This window comes from Microdochium trichocladiopsis (genome assembly GCF_020744255.1).
Source record: "Microdochium trichocladiopsis strain MPI-CAGE-CH-0230 chromosome Unknown B0I36scaffold_1, whole genome shotgun sequence".
Taxonomy (NCBI): domain Eukaryota; kingdom Fungi; phylum Ascomycota; class Sordariomycetes; order Xylariales; family Microdochiaceae; genus Microdochium; species Microdochium trichocladiopsis.
Window position 1 is genome coordinate 5,405,224 of NW_025763544.1, and position 25,981 is coordinate 5,431,204.

General features: G+C 56.3%; 7 protein-coding genes across 7 annotated transcripts; 4 read left to right on the forward strand and 3 right to left on the reverse strand.

The window, feature by feature from the left end:
• Positions 1-2,544: 2,544 nt before the first annotated feature.
• B0I36DRAFT_22124 (exportin 1-like protein) lies at positions 2,545-6,227 on the forward strand. Its single transcript, XM_046149025.1, has 4 exons — positions 2,545-2,566; positions 2,665-2,921; positions 3,033-4,584; positions 4,649-6,227. The coding sequence occupies exons 2-4, from the start codon at positions 2,910-2,912 to the stop codon at positions 6,178-6,180; spliced, it is 3,096 nt and encodes a 1,031-aa protein (XP_046019386.1). The 5' UTR covers positions 2,545-2,566; positions 2,665-2,909; the 3' UTR covers positions 6,181-6,227.
• A 490-nt stretch (positions 6,228-6,717) lies between these two features.
• B0I36DRAFT_233391 (peptidase M18) lies at positions 6,718-8,299 on the reverse strand (the record flags this gene model as incomplete). The annotated part of the gene is made up of 2 exons (XM_046149229.1): positions 6,718-8,156; positions 8,239-8,299. 2 exons carry the CDS (start codon positions 8,297-8,299, stop codon positions 6,718-6,720), a joined length of 1,500 nt encoding a protein of 499 aa, XP_046019387.1.
• A 3,775-nt stretch (positions 8,300-12,074) lies between these two features.
• On the reverse strand, positions 12,075-12,832 carry B0I36DRAFT_312607 (uncharacterized protein). Its single transcript, XM_046152527.1, has one exon. It carries the CDS (start codon positions 12,796-12,798, stop codon positions 12,223-12,225), a length of 576 nt encoding a protein of 191 aa, XP_046019388.1. The 5' UTR covers positions 12,799-12,832; the 3' UTR covers positions 12,075-12,222.
• Positions 12,833-15,652: 2,820 nt separating this feature from the next.
• Positions 15,653-20,230, forward strand: B0I36DRAFT_358512 (uncharacterized protein; the record flags this gene model as incomplete). Its single annotated transcript, XM_046157980.1, has 4 exons — positions 15,653-15,837; positions 15,907-16,009; positions 16,069-18,804; positions 18,866-20,230. 4 exons carry the CDS (start codon positions 15,653-15,655, stop codon positions 20,228-20,230), a joined length of 4,389 nt encoding a protein of 1,462 aa, XP_046019389.1.
• Positions 20,231-21,284: 1,054 nt separating this feature from the next.
• On the forward strand, positions 21,285-22,967 carry B0I36DRAFT_22201 (uncharacterized protein). The gene is made up of 2 exons (XM_046149030.1): positions 21,285-22,063; positions 22,159-22,967. The coding sequence occupies exons 1-2, from the start codon at positions 21,539-21,541 to the stop codon at positions 22,522-22,524; spliced, it is 891 nt and encodes a 296-aa protein (XP_046019390.1). The 5' UTR covers positions 21,285-21,538; the 3' UTR covers positions 22,525-22,967.
• Positions 22,968-23,028: 61 nt separating this feature from the next.
• Positions 23,029-23,550, forward strand: B0I36DRAFT_344949 (uncharacterized protein; the record flags this gene model as incomplete). Its single annotated transcript, XM_046156306.1, has 1 exon — positions 23,029-23,550. The coding sequence occupies one exon, from the start codon at positions 23,029-23,031 to the stop codon at positions 23,548-23,550; it is 522 nt and encodes a 173-aa protein (XP_046019391.1).
• A 188-nt stretch (positions 23,551-23,738) lies between these two features.
• Positions 23,739-25,148, reverse strand: B0I36DRAFT_344950 (major facilitator superfamily domain-containing protein; the record flags this gene model as incomplete). The annotated part of the gene is made up of 2 exons (XM_046156307.1): positions 23,739-24,251; positions 24,330-25,148. The coding sequence occupies 2 exons, from the start codon at positions 25,146-25,148 to the stop codon at positions 23,739-23,741; spliced, it is 1,332 nt and encodes a 443-aa protein (XP_046019392.1).
• Between the last annotated feature and the right edge of the window lie 833 nt (positions 25,149-25,981).

Below are 25,981 nucleotides of genomic sequence, written 5' to 3' on the forward strand. Positions count from 1 at the left end.
GATAAGCCGACTTTGATGTGCCCGCCTCACCTGTCCCGCCTGCCATCCGATGATCTCTGGCACCTGGCCGCGCGGACTGTGGGTGCATGACCCGCTTCGCGGGATCGGTGAAAAGTGGCGTCGTCCTGCTGTGACCCTCTGATTCAGAAAGCAATGCATAGTGCAAGACCATGTCGAAGACATGTGTTTCAGGGCAGCCCGAGGACGCGAAGCAGAAGAGACGAGAAGGACCAAAAAGAAGAAAAAGAAAAGACCAAAAAAAGAACAGCCGAGACGGGCCTGTACGGGTACAAAACAAAACCACCTGCAGGGTCGGTTGATGGGGATTACCACAAGCCAAAACACCTGCATCGCCGGAAGGCTCAGTGGGACCATTAGCCAATCGGCAGACGATCTCACGCTTACTTCTGCCATGCTGCCAGTGGTCGACAGGGGTTTCTCAATCGTGCGACAAGCGTAAAGTTGCGATCAACACCCACATGCAGCCGCCTACCGTGCTCGTCCAGATGGCGTCATGATTGCTGGACAGTCGGGAGCTGGTGGAATGACCCGAAGCGGATGTCTTCACTGATACTGCCACGGAAAGAGACACGGTTGTCGCCAATATAATTCTCCGATCAGGTCAGGCTGACTGTCCGACCACAAACACCACACCAAGCTTGCCGGTGATCTACCATAGTGCAACCTACGACAAACTGATCCTCCTATTTTGCGACTTTCTTCACTCATTATCAGTACCATTGCCAGTCCAGCCGACTATTCCACGCGCAAAGTCGATTACTCTTCAGTGTCCCTTTCGAATAACAGGCATTCAGAGGAGGTCCCTGCGATCTACTCACTTGTTCCTAAATGGTGTTGCAATGAACCACCATGGAGTCCTGGGCTTTACGCTCCCGCACGCCCTTCATCAGTGGCCTGGAAACAGCCAGGTCGTGTAAAGAAGATGGGCAAGGGAACTGTGCCCAGCTGCTTCGCATACCGTTCAGCAACCCACCAACAGCGCATGTGTTGCAAATAAGGCATGCTGCATTTTCGGGGCTCAGACTGACGAGATCACTGTCTGAGGATGACACGTGCAGTCCATCTCGTGATCCGACTTCGAGGGCTATTTCATTAGGTTACCAGCTCAGCCAGTTTTGTCCTTCCAGAGCGTCCCAGGTAGATTCACGTGGAGTGTCGCGCTGCTACCGGTAAAGCTGGGACAGTCATCGTCGTGACCCATCCGCCCATGTCCATCCAAGATCTGTGGTTGAAATTTCTTTTCATCAACCTCAAGCCCCGTGGTGACGGCCTTCCGTCGCACTGCTACAGACTCGGGAGTCTGTGAGGGTGTGCCACAGCATTGGGATGACCCCCAACCTCACAGCTCAAAGGCCGTCTCTGAACCTGCTGCTGGCATAATCAATGAGGTCCACGGCTAGATCGCCAAGTCGCGAGATACGAAATCTGAAGGAGCGCAACAGCCATCATCCGTTCGGTGGACCTCATGATGCTTGACGACGTCAGACCCGACGTGTTACTGCTGGAAGTCGGCGTTCAGATCGTTGAGACTGACGTACACTCAAAACTGGTTTGTGTGTGTGTGGACAGGATATTCCAACTTGCATGTCGTGGCTTGTCCAGTGATGGCCGTCGACGTCCTCCGAATATGGGTGGACCATGCATGTCGTGGAAGGCTATGCTCCGGCTGGGTGGTCGTGATAAGACAGAGACAAGGTGCGATATGGTGGCAGGGGTCCAGTGCCTGTCAAGGCGGGCAGAAACGCACAATGGAGCTGCCCCTCCCAGTGATCGAGGTCCAGCTCCCGAGCCCCTCACCGCCTGCCTGGCTCCCGGCACTTCCAGCCCTGAAAAAAGGCAGTTGCAGCATCAAATATTGACCCATGGTGGGGTCTGCATCTCTGGAGCGGTACGGCCCAAACCAGCTTGTGGTGACGGCAGTCGACCACGCATAGGACGAATTCGTGAATGCTGGCAACTGCTGCTCTGCCACCTCTCTTTCTCTTGGTGCATGCATATTCGGAGATCCCCATGTCCTGAGCGAGCTCCCAGCAGCTGCCATCCGAGAACTGTGCCCGTTGTCCCGCCGCCAGTGCCTCGTGCTGTGTGGGTCGCGGCCTAATTAACATCACAGAAAGCCGGGCGAGGCACTTCGTCCAACGCCGCCTGTGCTCCGCTGCTTTTCCACCTCGACCCCTCGCCAGACCGCCAGCGAAACACTCAACACTGCCGGGACCCAGGCAAACATTTCCACTGCCCTGGTACGTCACAGGCATCCGTCTCCCACCGACTGATCGACTACCGACTCCGTGCAGCTCGATCTTACCCCTCCCCCGGACGAACCGTTACCACGTCTCACCATCCTGACTTTGCCACGAGTTCGGTCACCACCCAGCAAACTCGTCTCTACAGCCACGGCCTGTACAGCGTCTGCTCTGCAAGAACCAGTGCCCGCCCTGACGTCCCAAGAACCATACTCACCCGACGTGTCGGTGGTGCCTTGTGGTTCACTCAGGACGTTACCCGCTGCGTTTTACTACGTAGCACATTCTCGACCTCGACTGTGGTAGGTGCCCGTACCCAACCATCTGTTGTTGATGATACATATCATTTTATTATACCTCGAGCTAGCGCGATGCTGACAGATTTGGCGGACTATCACAGACGCCGCCTTACCACTGTAGTATCAACAGCCGAACCGTCCCGATCTTCAAGTCACTCGCAAGCTCATCTCTTCGAGCCGCGTCACATGTCATACAGGTAGCGGCCATCGTCTGTGTATAACGCCGACCGAAATTCACACCGCTTGCCGAACGCAACCAGCAAGCAGAGCTATCCCCAGTCAGCAAAGCCGCAAGCAATCCAAATTTGAGCCTGGATCTTATCCCTGGATCTGGGTTCTGGGCGAGATGGAATCTCAAGTATGCTGACTCTTTCCTTGTGACCAACATGCTAGTTTGGGGGGCAGCATGAAGAATCAGGTGCACATCACTTCAGCAGGCCTGCAGACTGACAATACTCTCCGTGTCTAGATCGAGAATGCCATCGAGATAGCCTGGAATCCATCTTCCGACCAGACCCTCAAGGGCCAGGCCTTCGAGTTCTTAAACCAGCTTCGATCGGACCCGCAAGCATGGCAAGCATGTCTGACCTTGTTCACAAGGACACCAAAGACCTCTGATGTCGTTCGGCACGTCACCCTTGAGATCGTCAACAATGCCGTGCAAATCCAGGCACTCGATGGACAAAGTCTGACGTACCTCAAGGACTCGCTCCTCGAGTACGTGCGCAACACCTATGGATCTGGCCAGCCGTCCGAGGCAGATCCGGCAAACTTACAAAACAAGCTCACGCAAACCCTTACAACGCTATTCATCACTCTTTACCAACATGGCTGGGACAGCGCCATCGACGACTTCCTGGCACTGACCGTTCTTCCCGGAAGCAATGCAAGAGACAACGCGTTGGGCGTGGTCATGTACCTGCGCATTCTCGGATCCATTCACGACGAGATCGCCGACGTGCTCGTAATGCGGCAAGACAACCAATCCAGGTTGCATTCTGAGCTCAAGGACTTGTTGAGATCCAGAGACGTGCCAAAGGTTGCCCAGTCATGGCAGGACATTCTTTCCCAATTCGCCAACCGGGACGATGCCATCATTGAGATGACGCTCAAAGTCATCGGACGCTGGGCCAGCTGGATCGATATCTCCCTCATTATCAGCGATAATATGCTGGGCCATATCCTGCCTCTGGTTGGTCGCACTAATGAAGCTGGCGGCGAAGACAAGGTGCGACATGCCGCCGTTGATGCATTCACAGAGATTGTTGGCAAGAAGATGCGCCCAGCAGACAAGACCGAGATGATCTCGTTCTTGAACTTGCGCGAAATCATCTCTCAGCTCATTGCGAGCCCGCCCTTGAACGAGTGGAAGGGCACACCACGATACGACACAGACTTGGGCGAATCCGTCGCCAAGTTGGTCAACACTACTACCGCCGACTTGGTGCGCGTGTTGGAGGACAAGGCGACCGACGACAACACGAGATCGAAGGCGAATCAGCTACTCCACGACTTCATCCCACTCCTCCTGCGATTCTTCTCGGATGAGTACGACGAAATCTGCTCAACAGTCATCCCGTCCTTGACGGATGTGCTCACGTATCTCCGGCGACTCCAAAAGCTGCCCGAAGCGTTCTCGGGCTCGTTGCCGCCGATTTTGGACGCAATCATTCTGAAGATGCGCTACGACGAGACATGTTCTTGGGGCAACGAAGACGAGCAGACAGACGAGGCCGAGTTCCAGGAGCTCAGAAAGAGACTACAAGTACTGCAAAAGAGTGTGGCGGCCGTTGACGAGAACCTGTACATTGACGTGTTGAGCAACGTGGTTGCCAATACCTTCCAGAGGCTGGACGAGCAAGGTTCGAGTATGGACTGGAGAGATGTGGACCTTGCTCTTCACGAGATGTTCCTGTTCGGAGAACTTGCGATGCCAAACCAAGGACTTAATGCCAAGAGCCAACCGAATCCTGCTGCTTCGGAACGGCTCATGGCTATGATGACCAAGATGGTCCAGTCCGGTGCGTCACCCCCCTGCGCCTCCTTTCCAAAATATGACCGATATGCTAACAAGCTTGACTTCAGGCATTGCAAACTTTCCTCACCCTGCTATTCTGCTGCAATACATGGAGATCTGTGTGCGCTACTGTGCATTCTTTGAAACACAGACACAATTCATTGCGCCAGTCCTGGAAAACTTTGTTCGCCTGGTTCACCACGACCATGTTCGCATTCGCACAAGATCATGGTACCTGTTTCACCGCTTCGTCAAGCATCTTCGCGCGCAGGTCGGAAACGTCGCCGAGACCATAATTCAATCCATCAGCGACTTGCTACCCATCAAGGCGGAAGTTCCCGGTGATGAGGCTGACGATGACATGTCATCTGATCAGACTGATAACTCTGCCGATGCTGTATTCACAAGCCAGTTGTACCTCTTTGAGGCAATTGGCTGTGTCTCGTCCACATCGAGCACACCTGCCGACAAGCAGGCTCTTTATGCGAGATCTGTTCTGACACCTTTGTTTCGGGACATGGAACAATACCTGCCAAAGGCAAAATCTGGCGACGCACAAGCTGTACTGCAGATCCATCACATCATTCTGGCCCTTGGCACCCTTGCGCACGGCTTCTCTGACTGGATGCCGGGCACAAATAGCTCCTCTCAACGGGCCCCTCCGGACAAGGTACTCTCGGATGAGTTTGCGCGCGCCGCCGAGGCCATCCTGATTGCGCTTGGGCAGTTGAATAGCTCTTCCGAAATCCGAACAGCCTGCCGGTCTGCTTTCTCGCGCCTGCTCGGCGTTCTCGGAGCAGCCGTTCTCCCCCAGCTGCCCCAGTGGATCGAGGGCCTCCTGTCCCAGAGCTCCTCCAAGGACGAGATGGCTATGTTCTTGCGCCTGCTTGACCAGGTCGTCTACGGCTTCAAGTCGGAAATCTTTGACGTTCTCAACCTCCTACTGACGCCTCTCCTCCAACGGATATTTGGTGGTCTTTCCGAGCCCATCAGTGGCACCGACGACGAGATTCAGCTCGCTGAGCTTCGTCGAGAGTATCTAACATTTTTGGGCATCATCTTGAATAATGATCTCGCAGGCGTCCTTATATCCGAGGCAAACCAGGGCTTCTTTGACGCGCTTTTCACTTCGATTCTCGGTCTTGCCAGAGAGATTGATCCGGCCTCGGGCAACCTAGCGGCAAGCCGTCTTGCTTTCGGTCTTCTTACCAAGATGGCGAACGTGTGGGGAGGCGCCGACGTTGCCAACATCTCAGCCAATCCCTCTGCTCCCACAGGATCTCCGGCGCCGACGATCCCGGGCTTTGACCAGTTCTTAATCGATCGTTTCCATGCTGTGTGCTGGGAGGTGCTGCGGGACCCCCAATTCAAGCCATGGGCAGATGCGCAGACCAAGCAGGTGCTCAACGAGATCGCTGGCCTCGAGCAAGCGATCTACCTCAAGACTGGTGAGCGGTTCATTCAGCACTTGCAGGCCTCCTTGTTCCCGGCTCTGGGAACAGATGGCAACGACTTTTTGCGCTCCATGACAACGGCGGTCGACAAGAAGTCATTTGGCAAATATCTGCAGGATCTGCTCAAGAACAGCCGGCAGGCCTAAGAAGAAGCAAAAAACCACGAGAAAGGGGTTCGTCAACATACACAAACCACGTGATCATGGTGGGAACAAATTTGACTTGATTGCATACCATTTTCAGACCGGCGTTGGAGGTGGGGGGGGGGGCATATTATCTTCTTCACCATCGTCATCATCTTTCATCGAAATCAAAAGATACCAAATCGTCGGGGCCTCTTTGAGTCGCTCACGAGTAGGAGGTCGGAATGGGGGGGGGGGGGGGGGGGAGGCAGCCGGCGATGACGGCAGGACATTTACGTTACACGACCTCGTATATATAGAAATCCCGTGAAGAGACGGATGATGACCGGGCAAAACTCATGGAGGACAGCCACTTGTTCCACGTTAGACACATTTCACGAGACCAAGGAGCATAAAAAAAACACAGCAATTAAATACACATGATTAACACAATGTTGAGTTGTGGTGACTCTCTTTTTCGAGCAGTATGTTTATTGTGTGGATGTTGTTGTGTTTTTGGATGCATCTGTACTATTTCCGCTGATTTCTCACTCTGAGCTTCTAGTCGACAAAGATCTTGGCCTCGAGCTCGGTGTAGTGCGACAGGAAAGAGGAGAAGAGCTTGATGGCATGGTCAATGTCGTGGGTGCCTCCAGTCTCGCGGATGCTGTGCATGCTGAGCTGGGGGTTGCCCAGGTCGAGGGTGCGCACGCCAAGCTTGGCGGACAGCATGGGGCCGATGGTCGAGCCGCAGGACGAGTCGTTGCGGACGACGAAGAGCTGGAGCGGGACACCCGCGCGCTTGGCGCTCTCCTGGAGGAGCACGATGCCCGGGGAGTTGGTGGCGTAGCGCTGGTTCGCATTGATCTTGATGACAGTGCCCTTGTTCATCTCAGGCTGGTGGTTCGACTCGTATTTGCCGGCGTAGTTGGGGTTGACAGAGTGCGCCATGTCGGCGGAGACGAGGAACGAGACGGCCATGGTCTGCTCGAAAGCGGTGGACAGGTCAATGTCTGGGTCGGAGCTGGTGACATGCTCCCAGGACTTGTCGGAGGCAGCGTCACCGTGGCCGCGACCGGCGAGGATTGACAGCCGCCGCACGACGGCGGGCAGCAGATCCGAGTTGGCACCCTGGGCGGACGTCGAGCCAATCTCCTCGTGGTCGAAGCAGGAGATCAGCCTTATGCTGGCCTCGTCATCGAGGCTCGAGGCGGACAGAGACTCGATCAGTCCAAGCACGCTGCAATAGGTCATGTTCAGGTTGTCCAGGCGGGCAGAGTAGATGAACTCCTCGTTGAGACCGCCAAGCACCGACTTCTGGGTGTCGTAAAGGACGAGCTCAAAGTCGACGATGTCCTCGACCTTGACGCCGGCGTGCTCAGCCACGATCTCAAGGATGTATGGGTGGTGACGCTCGCTCATTTCCTTTAGGGGCGTGAAGGACTCTTCTGAGGAGGACTTCTCCTCAGTCTTTGGTGTCTCGGCCTGCCCAGTGCGGTTGAGCTCCGCGGCAATCATGCCGGCTATGGGGAACAGCTCCGTCTCCTTGTTGGGGTCGAAGTTGGTCGAGCGGTCGAGGTGGATGGCGAGCGTGGGGATGCGGATTATCGGACGGTTGACCTTGACGAGCTTCTGCGCAAAGTTGCCCTTGCCGTCCTTGACCATGACGCGGCCCGCAATGGACAGATCTCGGTCGAACCAGCTGTGCCAGATGCCGCCGCCGTACGTCTCGACGCCGACCTGGAGGAAGCCAGAGCCAGACTTCTTGCTGACGGGCTTGAGGCGTAGGCAGGGCGAGTCCGTGTGGGCGCCAATCATGGCAATAGGGTTGCCAGGCTTCCATTTGGCACCAATGGCAAAGGCGACAATGGTTGAGGCGTTGCGGGTCATGTAGTACTTGCCGCCGGGGCGGAGGGTCGAAGACCAATTGTCGCGTTCCTTGACAGCAGTGAAGCCGGCCGCCTCGAGGCGGTGGATGGCCTCTTGAACGGCATGGTAGGCTAGCCAAAGTGTCAGTAGTCCGGCTCCGGCCTAGTACTTGGGCTCGTGTTTGCCGTGATGTGTATGCTTGGGGGAACTCACGAGTGGGCGACGCATTGACAAAGTCAAGAAAGTCGAGGGCAGCCTTAGGAGGAGGGGCCATTTTGGATCTCAAGCTCGGCGTGGATAGAAGGCGAGTCTGGGGCCGGGGGAGAGTGACGAGGCGGCGCTCGAGCCGTGGTCGCTGGCCCAAGCTGTGTGCGGCACGAAAGTAGACGACAGGGGGAGCACGGAGGGCTGCAAGAGGTCTTTGAAAGCTGCAGGAACGGAGAGCCAGGTTTCGAGGGGGCATCCGGGACGGTTGTAGAGGCGCAAAGGACAATTCGACATACGTCTGTCTCCAGAGGGCCTGAGCTGGCTGGGTTGGTCGATGGCGGGGAAGTCTCCAACAAGAGGCCTAGGCGATGGGGAAAGGCTGGCGCTAAGCTCATCGCGGCATAGTGGCTCGTTATCTTATCGTGGCATGGGAGGGCCGCCCGGCAGGTTCTGGCAGGTCCGCAGGTGTGGAGCTCCGCCGGCACCCGAACCACCACCAGGCGATCCATCATCCCCTCCTTCATTCCAACAGTGCTCTCGGTCCTCAGAGCGCCACTCTGTGCGCTGTTCTGCACTGCGAGTCGCTGGCCGGTATGCAGGAAGCTCTGGCCTTTGACCGCTACTATCTGGGAGTTTCTTGACTTGAGGCAAAATACTGGGCGACATATGCACTTCGCTTCCTCTTCACCGCTGGTGCCGATTCTTGCCAGCGAAGTCTCATGCCAGCCCGCGTCTGCAGCGGTTGGTGCGGAACTTGCGCCTCACTCTGTGCCAGAGCCCCGTCACAAGCTCTAGCCTTTAAAGAAAGACAAGAGACACACACGCCGAATCCAGCCGCCGCATGTCTCGGCTGTATGCTAGAATCCCCAGCGCAGCTGTGCACCAAGCATCAGAGGCGTGAATGAGTGCCTTCTCTCGTTTCTGACCAAGTCGGTCGAATGCAGCAGCCCATGCTGTCAGTCTTGGATGCTTGTCGAACCTGCTTTCCCCCACTGGAGGCGGTTCCGGCCAGAGGCAGCATGGATGACAGACCGAAGATGGCGAGGATGAGAAGATGTGCAAAGTGCCGCTGCGGTTGAGCCGTTCGAGGTCTGAATGCTGCTCGCCTTTGCGGAAATCCAGGCACATCCCAAGTGCCCGCCATAGTCTTGTGGCTCAAACGGATTGGCTTCAGGCAAAGGCGTCATGTCGCCCTGTCATGATGCCCGCCGGTGAATCACGAGTGTGTCGCGCGTGGACTAAGCTGAAAGTCACATGGGGCACACACATCATTCTTTCCAAGGTGTGCAAGCGCCAGAGACCCTCGCGCATATGGCGGCCTTGGCCCCTGCAAAGACGACACAGTGAGATGATGCAGCGATAATGATGCTGCAATCCAATGACTTATGTGCGGAAAGACTCGCGTCATGTCGATCGGTATCAGAGGGTTGCGCGCCGGGCTCGTTGCAAGAGAGAATGCACTCCAACACGTCGACAAACTGGCGTGGCGCACGTCCATGCACACACACCCCAGCCGAGTGGTGTCAAGAAGAAGTGCCGTGGGCATGGCATGGGTCTCACGAACGATCCTGCCCTCATGGCGGCAGTCGTGTTTTGTCAGCCTTCCCAATGGAGTCGACCATGATCGCCCGTCTGAGCACATTCATGTCAAGGGCACTGCATTGGCTGCACAATACACATTTACGTGCATCCGTTTAAGTTCCAAGCCCGGCAGACATTCTTCAGTCCCGTTGGGCACAGCTCCGCCGACACGACACCTTTTCGGTTGATGCAAAGGCGTCGCATCCAGGTACGTTTTCGTCTCAGCTCACCTGGGCGAACAACAGGAGCGCAACTTGGAATCTCAATCGGAAGCATAGGGGCCTAGCTCAACAATGGCAAGAACAGGAGTGCCGAGGTTGCGAATGATGCTCAGGTGTGCAATCACGGTGCACAATATGCCAGAGATCAAACCAAGCAAGACCCCGGGAGTCGGGCCCAAGGTTCAAGCAGGCCTGTCGAAAGCTGCCCAGCCGCCTCGCGATGTTCAGCGACCTGACTTGCTGGATGCATGCGTCGAGAAGCTCGAAATTGACTTGCTCCTCGTCCATGTGATATCTGCACACGTCGTTGCAGCAGCATGGCCCCAGTGGCGGCCCAAGTTGTGCGTCTCGTGGCCGGCCGCCGTGCCTGAAGCCGTTCGGGCTGAGTTGGTCGGGCCGTTGCTAGCGGACGAGGACGCAAAAGACCGAGACGACCATTTTCCTCCGGGGCGCGGCAATCTGGGACCCTTTTGCCACTGCCAGTCTTTCAAATGATCAGCCTCGCTGATTGTCTCTGTATCGACAACCTTAAAAAACCGCCCTAAAAGGCAGACTGGGCTGGATGGGTCACGAAACCGTGGAGTTGCTGACTGGCTGGTGGGTGTGTGCGTGCTAGTGGCCGTTCTGCAGGCCGTTTGGGGGGATCCAGAAATGGCCTGGACTTGGGCCCATCCATAATGTGTACCATGGCAACCCCACGCAACAACTGAGACATTGTGTACAGTGAGAACAACGACGAGCCGGCCACGGTGTACAAGCTGGAGAACCTGGCAGCTCCCGTGCACCCAGTGACCATCAAGACTGAGCCAATGGGTGGCCTGGGCATGGCCCCCTTCGGGCCCTCCAGACCCTGGTGAGGCAAGGGGGCCCTGGCATTATTTGGCATAGCCGGGGGCGAGTGGCAGGACAGGTTCTCACGGGGCGCCTCAACTGTCCGCCATCCGTCCAACTGGCTGGCGCATGCCCTTTTCTTGTTTCCTTGTTCCGGCCGGCTCGCGCCGGTGCGTGGAGAGGCTGCCTGGCTATTGTTGGAGGAAGAGGAGGAGGAGTAGGACGACGAAGACGACGTGGTGGTGGTGCTCATGACTCTTCTGCCCATTGAAAGCTGTACCTGTGCTCACTCGCTGCATCTGGCCGGGGACGTGCGCAGCAGGCTTAGCAGCGGCGTGGTGGGCGACCGCTGAAGTTGAGCATTTTGCATTGATCTGCGCCAGCCTCTGGCACAAGTCGTGACCCTCCTCCCTGGGTTGCCACAGCGAGTGTGCGCGGCATCGCACATGACGCTGCAGATCCTCAACGGGACAACCTCAGCGTACGCTTACCTACGCGTCCCTTTAGATGCGCTTACGTACGCTACTGAGCGTGCTTAGGCATCTGGGCAGATCACGGCCAAAAACACGACTCTGCCAAACCATGCGCACAAAGGCACAGAGGAACCCCCAAACAAATGCCCAGAAAAGCAATGTTAGCATGCCCTGAGCTACTGAAGCACCCGGGACCCTGATCCCTTCTCGCTGCAGTGGGCAGTGGGCAGTGGGCAGTGGGCAGATTGTTTCGAGCGGTTGTCGTAAACCTGACGTGGGGCTCGCAAGCATGGGTTCGTGAATGAGATCGGGGTGCTGATACATGCAAGGAGTAACTGCCGCCGCCAAACACGTTTGAGACGCCGTTGGGTGTACAGACTGGCTGCGGAGAAGCAGTTGCACGGGTCGGTCGCACAAATGTCGTGCATCGCGGCCGAGATGTTATCCCCACGATCATGCTGTCCTGTGTGAGCGAGGGATTCACAACGAGCTGTAAAGTATGCCCAGGTGTACTGTAACGACTTTGGCTGGGACTGTGGACCAGCATTGCAGATCGCGCCACATCAGGTTTCTGGGCAGGGTATTGTCGATCCCGGCATCGTCTTCAAATACGCACACACGCACACACACAAAGGCGATGGCCAACAATTGAGTGCCGCAAAACACCAGTAGGTATCATCTGCGGGCAGTTGGTGAATGGTACTGTAGTCAGATGAAAATGCCTTCAGTCAATCTGGTCTCGGCATTACTCGGGCTCTTTTTCTGAGGGATGAGGACCCTGGCTAGCAGTGGCCGGGGAGTCGCCGTCCGTCACGAAGCGGACAACAACCATGTGCGCAGGTGCAAGACGTACAGTAAGACTGACCAGCTGCCATGCCTTGCGACTAACGGACCTTGTACGTGGCCAATTCTGCTCGTTGGTGTCGGTACTTGTCCATGCCATTGCTAGGCCAAGATCGGAAGCTGTCTATTCGACGGTCGACCTGCGAGCTTGTAGTATGACCTGCTTGCTGTGTTTTTGTCCTGATGTAATGATGAAGGTGGAGAGGGCCGACAAGTTGGCGGGAAAAGACTGAGCACGCGAGGGACATTAATGACGAGTCACTTACTATTGCACCTGCTGCTGGATTTCGAAAACTGCCATTGACGTGGTTGCGTGAGGCGGTTCTCTGCAGCAACCAGCTGTGCTGCTTTGTGTCGCCGCGGCGAAGAGCGTTGTGGCTCAGGGCTCGGCGTGAGACGACTGACGAGGCTAGGCCCGGCCAGGGTTCATCAGGGTGCCTGGATGGTCGGAGCATGACATTGCAATGCCTCCGGCCAACCGTGGAAAACAGGTGGATATGCCCAGACCAAACAATGTCACGGCACCTCAAATACACCAAAGTGTGAGTTTGAGTCAGATACTCGCAGACTTGAGTGGCATGTGCAGCGGCCTTGAGGAACAGGGGTCCGATTTCCATCGCTCGTCAACAGTACAGCTTCCATGATTTGGAAAAATAAAAGAGGGCGCATGATCAACGCAGTACTTACACTGACCACTGCCTGTCTGTCCATCTCAAAACCGCTTCGTACCGTGGGAATCAATGTCTTCCCAGATGGCCCAAGATGCGGCGCTGCTGCATTGCTGTGCCCGGGAGCCAGCCAGAAGGTTGCTGTGGCAGGTCGTCCTCGTCCCTTTGTGCCGTGGATGATAGGTTTCTCAAAGTCGTTAGCGCCCCGCCACAGTAGAGGATCGGCCGGCCCATGCGACCGGGAGGCGCTTGCGAGGCTCTGAGCTAGGAGTGCCGTCGAGACAGCCACCATTCTCCTGCCCCGGCTCTAGTTAACTCGAGGTGGGCCTGTGGAGGATGAGCCACAGCTCAGGCAAGAACGCGAGGAGGGCAATTGAGAATTGAGGATTGAGGACAGTGGGTAACGTACGTAGCTGGCCGAGTGTTTGGCTTATAAGCCGGCCACGCGTCGTCTTGCTCGTCGAAAACCTGATGCGCTACTACCCTACAGACCAGAGGGACTGACAGCTGCAGGGTCATGGTGGTCCAGCCGGGTTTAGATGGCGCTGCCCAGTCTCGTTGTGGTTGCGGTGCCAGATGTTGCGCGTGCTGCGACCCATGTCGCCTGAATGCCAGTCCCTTGACGTGGCTGGCATAATTGTGGTGCTTATTAAACACCTCCAGCCCAACATCGAGTGCCTCCGGCTGCCGAGAGGCAGCTCGGCCGGACGAAAGCATCGCCACACGCGCTTTTGCACATTCGAGCATGGTTCGTCTTGATAAAGGGCTCATATGGCCTGGGTCTTCCCGCAATGCTGTCGCAAGGATGCGAGAGGCTGCGGGCATGGCCGACACGAGGTGAGCACCTGGCACATTTTGAGTGATGTTTACTGAAGGCATCCCTGCCGATAATGAGTGCGTAATTCAGATAGCATGGTCAGCTCAAGCGCAGAAGGCATGCCCGCGAGAAGCACTACCTACGTAGCGTAGTCTTCACCTGTGTCTGAGAATGCGCGACAGGGCCAGCAGATCAAGGAAGCATGATATCCCCTTGTCAACACGTCCCATTCCCTCCAGGCTGGCACACAATCATCTTGACATGAAAGCTGTCCCGGAGAGTAGGCTGTAATGACAGATGAGGCCACATTCTTCCCTGGATTGCTTGAGGTGACCTGCGCGTGTAGAGCGTGTGCCTCTTCCAGAAATGGTCGAGAATCGTCAGGCAGGACGGACAGCATCCACAGGAACGCGTGCATCATCGCCAAGCTCATCTTGTGGGCGGACCAGAGTCCTGCCACTGCTTTTCAAGGTTGTTACCCTGCCCTGCCCGCCAACCTTGAAGCAAATGCCATGCCAGGGACGACGTCCTCTCCCAGGACGATCCTCACCGCAACCCAAGGCCACCACCAGCTCCTTGCCGCGAAACACCAATCACCATGCTGGCGGCAAGGGGACGGCCGGCAGTCCCTGGAGGTTCTTCCTGACCACAACGACGGTGCGGTGTGCACGCAGCTCAAGGGTGACAGACGAGCACCTGGCAGGGCAGGGCAAGGCTGCAAAGCCGGCGGTCAGTTGGGGACAGTGAGGCGCTTAGTAGTACAGACTCTGGATGCAGGTCAAGGAGAAACCATACGATGCCTGTCGTAGGGTGTGGGGGGGATTCCGGGACTTGAGCACAAACCTTAAGAATGGCCACAGTGCCGCGCCCAACGCAGTACATGCGGCGGGCGCCCTGTCACCCTAGCCGGCCAGCCCACGACACAGAACCCACACACCACTGCCTGGGCGACGCTCTAGGCAGAGAGGCTTGCTCCACCGGAGCCCACCCTCGTCTCCTTCTGTCATGTTGGACATCGTTGCTCCTTTGCTCTCTTCCATTGCCGCTCTGCCTTTACACCATACCACCTTGTCGTCGCAACACGCGCCTCGACGACCAGGCGAACCTGTCTCCCAGACCGCTTCTCGAGTTTGCAAGCGCGCATCTGCCGCATTCACCATTACGCCGTCTCCGTCCCGTCGTCGCGCCTGTCCGTGTCCACCACGATCTTGCTTCTCGATGTGAGCCGGCCACCTCCCCGCTATCCTGCTCCCCCATTGTTCGCGCGTCACGGCGACGAAGCGCACAACCGCTGCACAATCATCACTGCAGGTTAAGCTTAGGCAAGCCGGCATTCGCAGTGCTCATCAACTGCTTATTATCACAGACGTGTTTAGCCTCTTCCGAGCCACCTACTGACGTTATTGCTTGACAGTGCCTCGCATCCTAGGCAATCCTGGACGTTCGCTGCAGTTTACACCGTGTCGTAATAGCCTGACCAGTGACCAAAAGCGCAATCAGCTGCTGTTCCAGTGATAGCTCCAAGGTCCCTCGTTCGACGACAACGCATCTTGCGAAGCAACCCCGGTCGCGCCACCTTTTCGTACCACGAGTCTTCCATCATTTCGCAAACACTACCAGCAGCCTGTAACCAGAGACCCTTCTCCCAAGGACGGCCCCTCAGTCCGAAGCTACCGACGTTTGATTAGTCCCGGACTTCCTGTGCACCACTCCGGCTGTGGCTACGCGCAAAGTTTGACGCATCGATTCGCATGGACTGATCTCGGCTGCTGCGTATGACACGATTTGACGTCACCAGGACCTCGCCCAGCGTCCATTCGAACAAATATCGTCGACTTGGCGGCTGGCGGCCTACCACGAGCCCCCCACGGAACCGTTAGTCCTTTCAAGGACTCGGGTGGTAACGCTGTGTTGGATCACACACAAGCACGGCGGATTCGTCTCCCTCAATAGCAGACTTGGTCAACAAGCTTTCTCGTAGCGGCCATGGCCGCTGCAATGCCGCACATGGGTGGAGGTGGTGCAGGAGGAGCTGGCATGAGAGTCGCGCGTCCCCCCCAGCAGCAGCTGTCGACCATCATTTATCAGCAGCAGATCCAGAACCGGCCGGCCACCAATGGATGGCAGAACCAAGTCTCAGACAACCAGCGGTTGTCACAAACTGGAGCTCTGTTAGTCGCTCCACACCCAGCACTGCATTTTGCATCGACTTTTACCATGACAAACTAACACCTCCACAGAATCAGCAGCTCTTTCCTTGCCATGCCACAGCATGATACCCACTCTCTCTTGCAACACGGTCTCAATTTCGAGCGAGAGGCATTTCTCAACTCTCCAGACAAGGTCTGTCTCCAGCACGCCGCGCTGACGTGTCGCACATTCACTGACGTTCAGCTTTGAAGGTAACCTATGAAGCCAAGCTCAGTGGCAGGATCCAGGAGTTATACCGAAAGCGCCAGCAAAACGAGCAGGGTCTACAGAACAGTCTCAACGCCCAAGCCGCGGTCCAAGCTCAGGCCCAAGCACAAGCACAGGCTCAACTGCTCATGCAGCAGCAGAATCCAATGCAAATGGGACGAGGCCTCGGACAGCCCCAGCAAGGGTTCGCGCATTTGCAGCAGCAGATGCAGGCTGCTCAGATGCCTCAGCAACAACAGCAGCAAACCCAACAGCCTCAGCAACAGGCCGTCATGGGCATGAACAATGCGGCACTAGCAGGCATGAACCCTAACCAGCAAGCGTTGCAGATGGGTGGGCCTGGTCAGATGCGGCCGCCGAACGGATTCCAAATGACTCTTGCCAGCATCCCACCACAGGACCGGTCCAGAGTGCATCAAATGGCAGTGGCCAAGCTCAACTCGACCTCCGAAGCACAACGGAATCATCTCAGAATGGTGCTACAACAACGAATGAGCCCACAACAGATGGCGCAGCTTCAAGGAGTTGGGATGGATCCTCTACTATACTTCTTCCAGACACAAATCATACAGAGCATGCGGGCAGCTGCGGGCGGGAATGCAGGCGCCAACGCGACGCCTATGACGATGCAAACATCTCAGCCCGGAGCTCAGCCACAACAGCTCCAACAATTACAGCAACAGCAACAGGCTCAGCAGCAGTTGCAGCAGCAACAAGCACAGAGACAGATGGGCCAGCAGCAGCAGCAGATCCCCGGTCCAAATGGAGAATTCGGACCATTCACAACGGAAAGCATAATGAGCCAGCAAAAGGCGGGACTCATCGCGCAAGAAAATGGACAGATGGTGGTTCCCGGGAATCCGCAGAAAACACCACAGCCCATGGGCAGCAATATGGGGGGACCCAACGCAGCGAGCAACCAGGGCGCTCGACCTCAACAAATGCAACAGCAGCAGCAGCAGCAACAACAGCAACAGCAACAGTTTATGAACCAGGCTCAGCTAAAGATGGACCAAGCCGCTGCGCAATCACAAGCACAAATCAGGGCCCAAGCCCAAAAGCAAATGCAGGGTCAAGCTGGAGTGCCAAACAACCAGACAGTCGTCTCACAAGGTCAGGGGATGAACACTCTCAACGCCCCGGTCCGTCAAGGGCAAACGCCCCTTGGTCAGAACAATGCTGCTTCTGGGCTTGGGTTTAATCCGCAGTTCGGCAACCAGCAGCAGCAGCAACCTATGAACCAGATGAACCGCCAACAGATTCTAGCTCAGTTCATGTCAACACTGCCACCAGAAAAGCGCCAACAGCTCCAAACTATGCCTCCTGAAAAGCTCAACGAGATCCTTGTGCAATACGTCCGCAGCATGCAGGCTCGGAATCATGCCGCCGCTGCGGCTGCAGTCGCTGCACAGTCGGGGCAACCAGCGCCGCCCAACCCCATCACTGCCTTCCCTCAGGCTGGCAACAATGTTGCACCTCCCAACGTCACCAACGCCATGAACGCCCAGAACCAGGCTCTTCTCCTGCAGCGCTTGAGGAATAGCGCGGGCCAAGCCGGCCGGACCCCGCCGCAGGCCATGACGGTGATGGACAGCATGGATGTTCCAGTCAAGATAATGGAACAGATTCGGAGCACCATGGCATCGGCATTGCCCACCGAGATCAAGAAGTGGGCCCAGCTCAAGCAGTGGCTGACGCAAAACAATGCATCTCAGACGGTAATCCAGCAGCTTGGCAACTACCAGACGGCTCAATTCCAAGCCGTAATGAAGCAGCAGCAGCACCGAGCTCAGATTAGTGCTTTGCAACAAAACAACATGCCAGCTCAACCTGCTGCTGTCGGTCCTGGAGCCCCAGGTCTGGTGCAGCAACCTCCGATGAATCCCGGCATGCCTGGGACTACAGGTCCTCAGCCCGTCATCACCCCCCAGGAGATGCAAAATGCCAAGAATCACGAACGTTTCAAAGGTTGGCCGGAAGAGCGCATCAGACAGATGCTCATACATATGAAGATGCGCGGCAAAGCCCAACCAGGCCAGAACCAGGCAGCTGTGCCTGGAGCTCAACAGGCTCTGATGCCCGGGCAAAACCAAGTGCCTCCGGTCAGCAATGTCGGGCCTCAGGCGCAGCCTCCTGCATCGACTGCCAACGCACCGATGCCTGCGGGTCCCCCCAAGAATAACAAGCAGGCTGCGAATAGTCGTCCCCAGCCAAACGTTTCGCCCGCACCACCGCAGAAGAACCCACTGAAGCGGCCAAGCACTGACGACATGACTGATGCCAGCTCTGCGACAAGTTCAGTGGTCCAGCGACCAGCAAGTCAACAGCAGCAACCCGCAAGCGCTTCTAATCTTCCTCTAGGAGGGCTTCCCAACCTCACACCTCAGCAACTCGCTGCGATGGGCCCGGAAAGCAGAGCCAAGTACGAAGCAATGCTGCGAAGTCGTCAGCAGCAGAATCCGGCTTCTAACGCAGCCCAGAATCAGGCGCCGACGCAGACACAAGAGGATGCGGCGCATCTTCGTGCCATGGGCTTTGAGGAATATCAGCTCTTCTCCAATGTACAACTGCAGGATATTCCTATGACCCCACAAGAACACCAAGAGTTGGGCGCCAAGCTTCAGCACATCACTGTTGAAATGGGCCGACTGGGTAAGGCTCTGATCCGCTGGTACAGTCTTACCCGCGATGATGCACGTGCTAGGATGTTCTTCAAGCAGGTAAGTCATCTACTCACCAGGCTGCGTATGACTTCTACATAGAATACTAACAAGGCGTTAGCGGAACCGACTACTGCGGCAATTTACTGATGACAAGATGACGACCTTGAGAGACACATTTTCCATCAAGTCTGAGGATGTGGACAGTATTCGAGGCATGCTGGAAAGCATGGCGAAGGACTTGGCTGCTTCATATCCTCAAGCGCTGAAGAAGAATGCCAGCCAACAGAATTTGCCGGACACGACATCGCAGCAAGCTGCCCAAGCTTCCGTGACTGCGCCAAATAACGACAAGCCAGCACAGCAGGCAGCTTCTGGACCTCCGAAAGCGCATGGGCGAACAGCAAGCAAGAGTGGTCAGCCTCCACCACCACCGACAACAGCGCAGCCACCGTTTCCTATCGGTGCGCAGTCTCCGGCTGGTCAACCGACGTATATCGGGAAGCCGACTGTGACTCAGGACAACCTTCAGCTGCCAGCAAAGAAGAGGGCGAAGATGACGGCAAGTGGAGCCAACTCTGCCACACAAAGTAACAGCTCGTCACCTCAGGTGTCGAAGCAGACCTCGGCGGAAATGGTCAAGAAGGCAACGCCTGCGGAAGTCAAGGCGCCGGCGAAGCCGCACTTTTCCTGCCCTCACAAGGGATGCGAGTCAAACATCGTGGGATTTGCGTCTGAGGAAGCTCGACGACAGCATGTAGACGAGGAGCACACCAAGCCATATCAGGATCCCTTCAAATTCGCAGCGGATAATCTTGCTACGGTGCTTGGTATTGATGCCGATGGACAGCCCAAGGGCGCCGGGGTGGATGGCGCCAAACAGGCCCAAACCCCTGCAGGAACTCCTGCCTCGCAATCCTCAACGATGATGAGACAGGGAAGTACGGCAGGGCCGAAATCTGGCGACTTGATGAAGAACATTGCTGCTCGAAACGGATCGTCCAAGACAAACCAAGGGACGAATGGTATTGTCGACACAACACAGATGGACACACAGGCAATGGATCAGTCCTGGTCAGCAGCGACGATCGACCCGCAAGATCTCTTCTCGACCCTGGGACTCCTCGAGAGTGGTGGCGGTGGCGCCATTTCCAACATGAGCGTGTATCGGTCCATTACGCCTAATGACACGCCCGACTCGAGCACAAGCAAGGAGAGCACCGCGTCGGATCCAAGCAGTGATGTTTCAGAAGGTGTCGCGCTCAATGTCACGCTGGACATGGGCTTTGACACGTGGACGCCCTTTGGTGGCGATCAGTACATGAACCTCGACGCAACCGATGTCGACACTATGATGCAGATGAGCAACGGACAAGGATTTGGAAACGACGAGTTTGCGGAGTTCACGAATTGGGATGATGTTTCGTTGGATGCTGGCAAGCCCTTTACGCTTGACGCGTCTTTGTATTCACTTGACACGACGTGAAACCGTCAAAATAGCGAGCTAGGCGCGGGGTCAGGCCTTTAATGTATACACGGGAAGTAGACGAGGTCGGGAGCAAAAGAAAATGGCGTGGCGAATGGAATTTGGAGATGGCGATGGCGTTGAGGGATATGATCTGTTTGGAGCATTTTCGGGAGGTTGTGTCTCGGGTACCAGGAAATCAGCGCGGACGAGCATTGGAGGGGCGACATGGATTTATGACGTTGATCGGAATTGGTTTCTGGTGGAATTTGTTTCTCTTCGACATATTGGCTTTTTGGCGCAGCCCAGATATACCCCCAAATCGAGTTTGAAGTCGTACTGTCAAACATGCAGCGTGCGTGATCTGCCCGAAATGTGTCCATCAGCAGTGAAAACACCGGTACTTGTTATTGCTGGCTCAGTAGTGCAATAACATACATGGCCGACCACACCTGGCTCAGCACGCTACGCCCGTGACCCTGAGCCGTCGTCGGCAACCAAACCCACCAACCTCCGCCGGAACGAAGCACCTCAAGACGAGCATCCTGGCTTCTTTGCAGCTGCAGGTAATCAATACTAAAGAAACTTGGCCAATGCCCTTTTTCTTGGGTGAGCCTGTGGGCGATAGCGTCAAAGTACGTCCCTAGGGCGCTAAATCGTTATCCAAGTTTTGTACCTGCATAAGTGATCGCCATGGGGCGGCGGCGGCGGGACAGGGGTCTGGGGGCCCGCACTACCCAACCAAAACAATAAATAGAGTGCTTCTACAGCAACCCGCCCGCCACTGGAGAAACGCGGTTTTGACGCGCTGCCGGGTGCTGGTCGTGCGTGGGTGTGGATCGCCCAGCCCAGCAAGGGGTCCCGCCCACAGCCGCCCCCCCGCCGCCGCGGCGCGGGAAGCACACGCCTGCCAGGGCTGGCTGGCATGAGACCTGGACCATTGGCTTTCCCATTTACTCGTGACGAGCTACCACGGATAATATATGGTAGACCTTTGGCCAGAGCAATCCCGACCCTGTGGTTTCCTGCTCTCTTCACAGACCACGACGCGTTGCATTCCGGTACGCTTGCACTTTATTCATGTCCGACTGCACAGCTTGACACGCAACTGACCTTTGTTAACACAAGCTAGCCAGCCCATCAGCAGCAGCAGGCCGAACGGACTCAACTCGGCTCAACCACGCTCCCTGGGGTTGCAATCGCGTTCTTGTCCGCGCCACAACACCTGGACAGGCACAAAGACGGTCAAAGGCCTGTTGATACAGCCTTGCAAACACATCGAGTGTATCTCCCTCGACACTTCCCCTCGCCAACGCGTATCCCATCGCCATGGAGACCTCGGCGGCTTCTCCCGCCAAAAGAAGAGCTCTAGCTCCAATCGATGCCAACTCCAAGTCGCCGTCCTGTGCCACTCGAGTCCCAGGCAAGCTGGCCTCGCCGCTCAAGCGTGCCCTTGTCTCTAGCGAGGGTTCCTCAGAAACGAGTTCTGGGCGTGATAAGAAGGCGTGCTTGGATAGCTCCCCCACGGCACCATCGCGTGCCGGAAATCACCAGAACGACCGGGTCTCCTCTGCTACGTGTACCCCGCAGCGGATAGAAGGCGCCCGGGCGGCAGTTCCGGCACCGTCAGGCTCGAGGGCATGCTCGCCGTCACCAGAACCCGCCGACTCGGCCGACTCGTCCATGTTCTTCGACCAGTCGTCTCTGGATATCACCCAGGTCACCAACATCACGGAACCTGACAACGACGCCAGGACAGAGGGTACCGGCATGACGACAACACATTCTGCTCTACTATCATCGCCGCCTCCGCCACGGAGGCGACGTGCCATGACGCGAGAGGAGGCACGCGTGGTGAGTGGCCTCCCTTTGCTTACAGACCTGACGGAGCTATTCCAAACCTTCTGTAATGGACCGACTAGCTAACTTGATATCTCTGTGTGAAACAGAAGGCGGAGATGTTGCGTTTACGACTCGGCCTCGCGAGCTACAAGGTCAAGACGGGCCAGACGGAGGTGCCGCTCGAGCGGCTGCAGCGGAAGCCTTTTGCCAGTGCGCAAGGTGCACGCTCGTCCCGAGCCCGGTCGAACTCGAGCGCGGCGGCGATCTCCATGGCTCGGAACGCCATGCGGATGGCTGACACCATGAGCACGTGCGTGCAGAGGACGGCGATGGCTGCGGCTAATAGAGATGATGGAGAGCAGGGAGCCGTGCCTACAGCAAGCCAAGAACAAAGAGACGCCGTGGCGAGGCCCTTATCTTCGAGGAGTCATGATGGCGCTCGTACAATTGAGACAATAGCCTCGGAATCATAGGACTAATGTTCTGCCGGTGTGGCATGTCATACAGCAGGGTGCGCATTGGTGCAGACGGAAGTTGCGCGGCCAGGTCTTCTCTCGCCCCATTGGGGGCGGTAGAGGTGCTGCATTATAGTTGCATTTGTTTTCAGGTTTCTCGGCGCATGCTCTCACAGGAATTATGAGGAATAAAGGCGTCCTTTGAATCGCATCTTGAGTACTTTCAGTACGCATGGAATTCGCCGACGCTCGCGTACGTTTGCATTCTCTCGGGTGGTGCAGCGGCCCATCGCTGCTTCCTTGATGTCTGAGCTGCGACAGCAAACTCGCTCCTGCTGTGTCAACCATGAGGCCCGCCGCCTACCTCCAGGTACCTGAGATTGGCAGACGAAACGACCCGAACAAACGGAGAGAACGACGAATACTATTCTTCGTGCTTTTCAGACGTTTCTGTACAACACGTCCATAATTGTCTCTAAGCACCAGATCACCTACGCAGTCCACGTATATAACCCGCAACATATGACCTTTGACTCCATTGTCCACGTTATTACGCTACGCACAATGAAGTGCAACGAAGCCAAGAGCAGTCAGACTCTAGATTGCGCAGTCTGGTTCATCTATCGATGCGGCTGTAGCGAGACGGCCACCTTCACAGACCACACACTGCCAGAGAACCCGCTACTTCGCGACGACTTTCCGGCATCGCGCATGCTTGTGTCACTGGATCAGAGTCCATGCCCGCTAGTCTCGATAAGAACGACGCTGTTGGAGACCGATGATTGTCATGACTGCTGGAGGTCCAGAAAAGCAGCAGAGGCAGGAGGACATCGGCACGAAGGGGAAATTTTCAGGCCGGACGGATCGGTGCACAATAGTCGCGAGAGCCCTGTCGAGTCCCCGTCACCAGGCGAAGATGCACGCATCCACGAAGCAGCGACTGTGCCAAATGGAGGATCTCGGAGAAAGAGGATACCACTGGGCGAGGTCTGCAAGAACTTGATTTCGAAATCCACGGCAGACACAGACTCCTCGCTCCAGTGATGGCAGCCCAGCAGGTGCAGCAAGCTTGATGTCAGAAACAACACTTCTGTGGCTATTGAGCGCAACGTCGTGCGTGACGAAGTGTGTTCGATCATGTGTGTACGCGGCGGATGAAAAAAGCTTGAGCTCATAGGTCCAGATGTTGAATGAAGAGAAAAGAGATTCGGGACACACCAACAAGACATCTGTCAGATTTTGGCACAAAGTCTGAAGCCCGTGATAGACACACGACAGCAGACCATGATGGCTGCAGCCAGTATCAGAACCGTTCCGCCGTAGATCTGAGCTCCAAGGTAACTGCCTGCTGCCCGATCTATTAGTGCTCCGGCAATCGGCGGGCCGGCGAGAGTGGCGAAGGACAGCAAGGAGAGCGTCATGCCGAATCTGACACCGACTTTGGCCGGGTCTGTCGAGAGTGCTGCCAGCGCGGAGGCGAACCCCGCCATAACGAGGCCAAGCACAGTCCCAAAAAATACGACGTAGGCATAGATCTGCGCGGACGTTACGACCCCGATCCATGCGTAAATCATGACGCTCATCATCACGACTGAGAAGATGAGGCCATTGAAAGGTCCGCACCAGCGGTCAGCGACGAATCCGAAGACAAGTCGAGACGGACCACTGGCTGCATTCATGACCAGAAGCAGGACAACGGCCTGTTGGGCGTCGAAGCCAAGAATTGAGACCGCATAAGCGTTCACCTGGAGAAAAGTAGGTAAGTCCATGTCCATTGAGCATGTCGAATGACATTGTATTGACAGGACGGATGACTGACTTACATAAGACGCAACATAGAACAAACCCATGTGTAAAGCAAAGGCCGCGACTAGCATGAGAAGAAATGGTACCTCTGTGAAAGCCGACCAGTCGATCCAGGGCATTGGCACTGTCTCAGCGACAGGAGATACTGCTCGAGGCCTGAAGATGGCATTCATGACCACCACAAGCAGGAGCATCACAAACGTCGCACACCGACTTGCCCAGGGGAAGCCAATCTGTGGGACGAGGTATTGCACAATGGCTGGGAAGATAATACTGCCTACGGCGGCACCACTGGCGGCAATCGATATGGCTAGTGCTCGCCTCTGGCAAAAGTACGAGCTCATGACGGCGATGGTGGGCATGAAGATGAGGCCGAGACCAATTCCCTGGCAGATTCCCTGGGCAAGTAGGATCTGCCAGAACTCGGTCGCCAGAGACGTCATGAAAGCTCCCAGCACCGCCAGCACGGAACCCACCAGCAGCGTTGTCTTATGGTACCCGGCATCTGAGAGCCGACCAGCGACTACACACAAGGCGTACGTGCAGAATGTCTGGATCGAGCCGATCCACGAGACTTGGGCGTTGGGCAGGTTCATCGTGGTCGTGTAGTATAGCTGGTAGATGCCAAATGTCGTCGGGAAGCCCCAAGACATGGCCTGAGCGAGGAAACCCGCTGCGACCTGCTGCCATGCCTCCAAGCCCCCTTCGGGGTAGTCGAAGTTGACGTCGTCCTTGTCGATTGCTGCGGACTCTTGTGGATGCCGAGGCTGTCGTGTGTTGCCATCTGGGACAACCACCACGGTGGTTTCCGTGGTGTTATGCTTCTTGTCTGGCATCGAGATGTACAAAGTTGATTTGTTTTGTACTGGTCCCCAGCAGTGTAGTCCTCGCGTGGCCCACGTGTTAGTCACAAGCGGTGAGCACGCCGGGGCGGACTGCACGTATCGCTCAAGGTCTACAGAGGTATTTCAGGAGGTAGGAACTCTGAGCGGTCTCTGTTCCTAATTATTTTTTCACGGGATTTATCCTGTGCTGAGGGCAGTAAGGGTGGTCGCCATGCATCGTGACCGGAGCCTTCCGCTGAGCCATCGGAACGGCGACGGACTTCCGGCCGGTCTGTCGGTATGCATGCCGACGACAGGGCCTGCTTTGTTTCTTTCTTTGGCGCATAGGCACAAGGACGTCGGCTCAGTGTAGTCATGGCTTGTTCCGCCGCAGCGCTTGCTGAGGGACTTGTGAGTTCTGTCAAGCAGGCACAAAGATATGAGGCTGGAAGTTGGATGTAGATCATAAGACGGCCAGGCGAGTTGATTACCTCATGCGGCAAGGATCTCTATGGGCCGTGGAATTCCCAGTGCTCGTAACTGGATCCATTTTGTTCAGTACTCAGAGGGCTTCAGTCAATGCCCAACTGTCTCGCAGTGAGGTTGCACAACAGACGTCTCGGATTGTAATGTTGCGCTTTCAAGCACCTTTGGGGCAGGGAATAGTGTTACGGTCTGCTGTACTCTGTTGCAGAGCGGGTGAGGTGTGGTGCAAGTGAGCGATGCTGAGCACGGGCCACATTTGTGGATGCCGCAACAATTTCCAGAGCCTCTCTCTGCAAGTTTTGGATGCAGCGCTGCACCAGGCGAGAACAGCTGCAGACCCGACCTCTTAATCAACCTGC

Bases quoted from the DNA above. Each gene is read 5' to 3' on its own strand.
- B0I36DRAFT_22124 (XM_046149025.1), top strand. The intron at 4,585-4,648 runs GTGCGTCACCCC...GCTTGACTTCAG, and splicing joins GACCAAGATGGTCCAGTCCG to GCATTGCAAACTTTCCTCAC.
- B0I36DRAFT_312607 (XM_046152527.1), bottom strand. From the start codon at position 12,798: ATGGAAATCGGACCCCTGTTCCTCAAGGCCGCTGCACATGCCACTCAA.
- B0I36DRAFT_22201 (XM_046149030.1), top strand. From the start codon at position 21,539: ATGGAGACCTCGGCGGCTTCTCCCGCCAAAAGAAGAGCTCTAGCTCCA. The intron at 22,064-22,158 runs GTGAGTGGCCTC...TGTGTGAAACAG, and splicing joins CGCGAGAGGAGGCACGCGTG to AAGGCGGAGATGTTGCGTTT.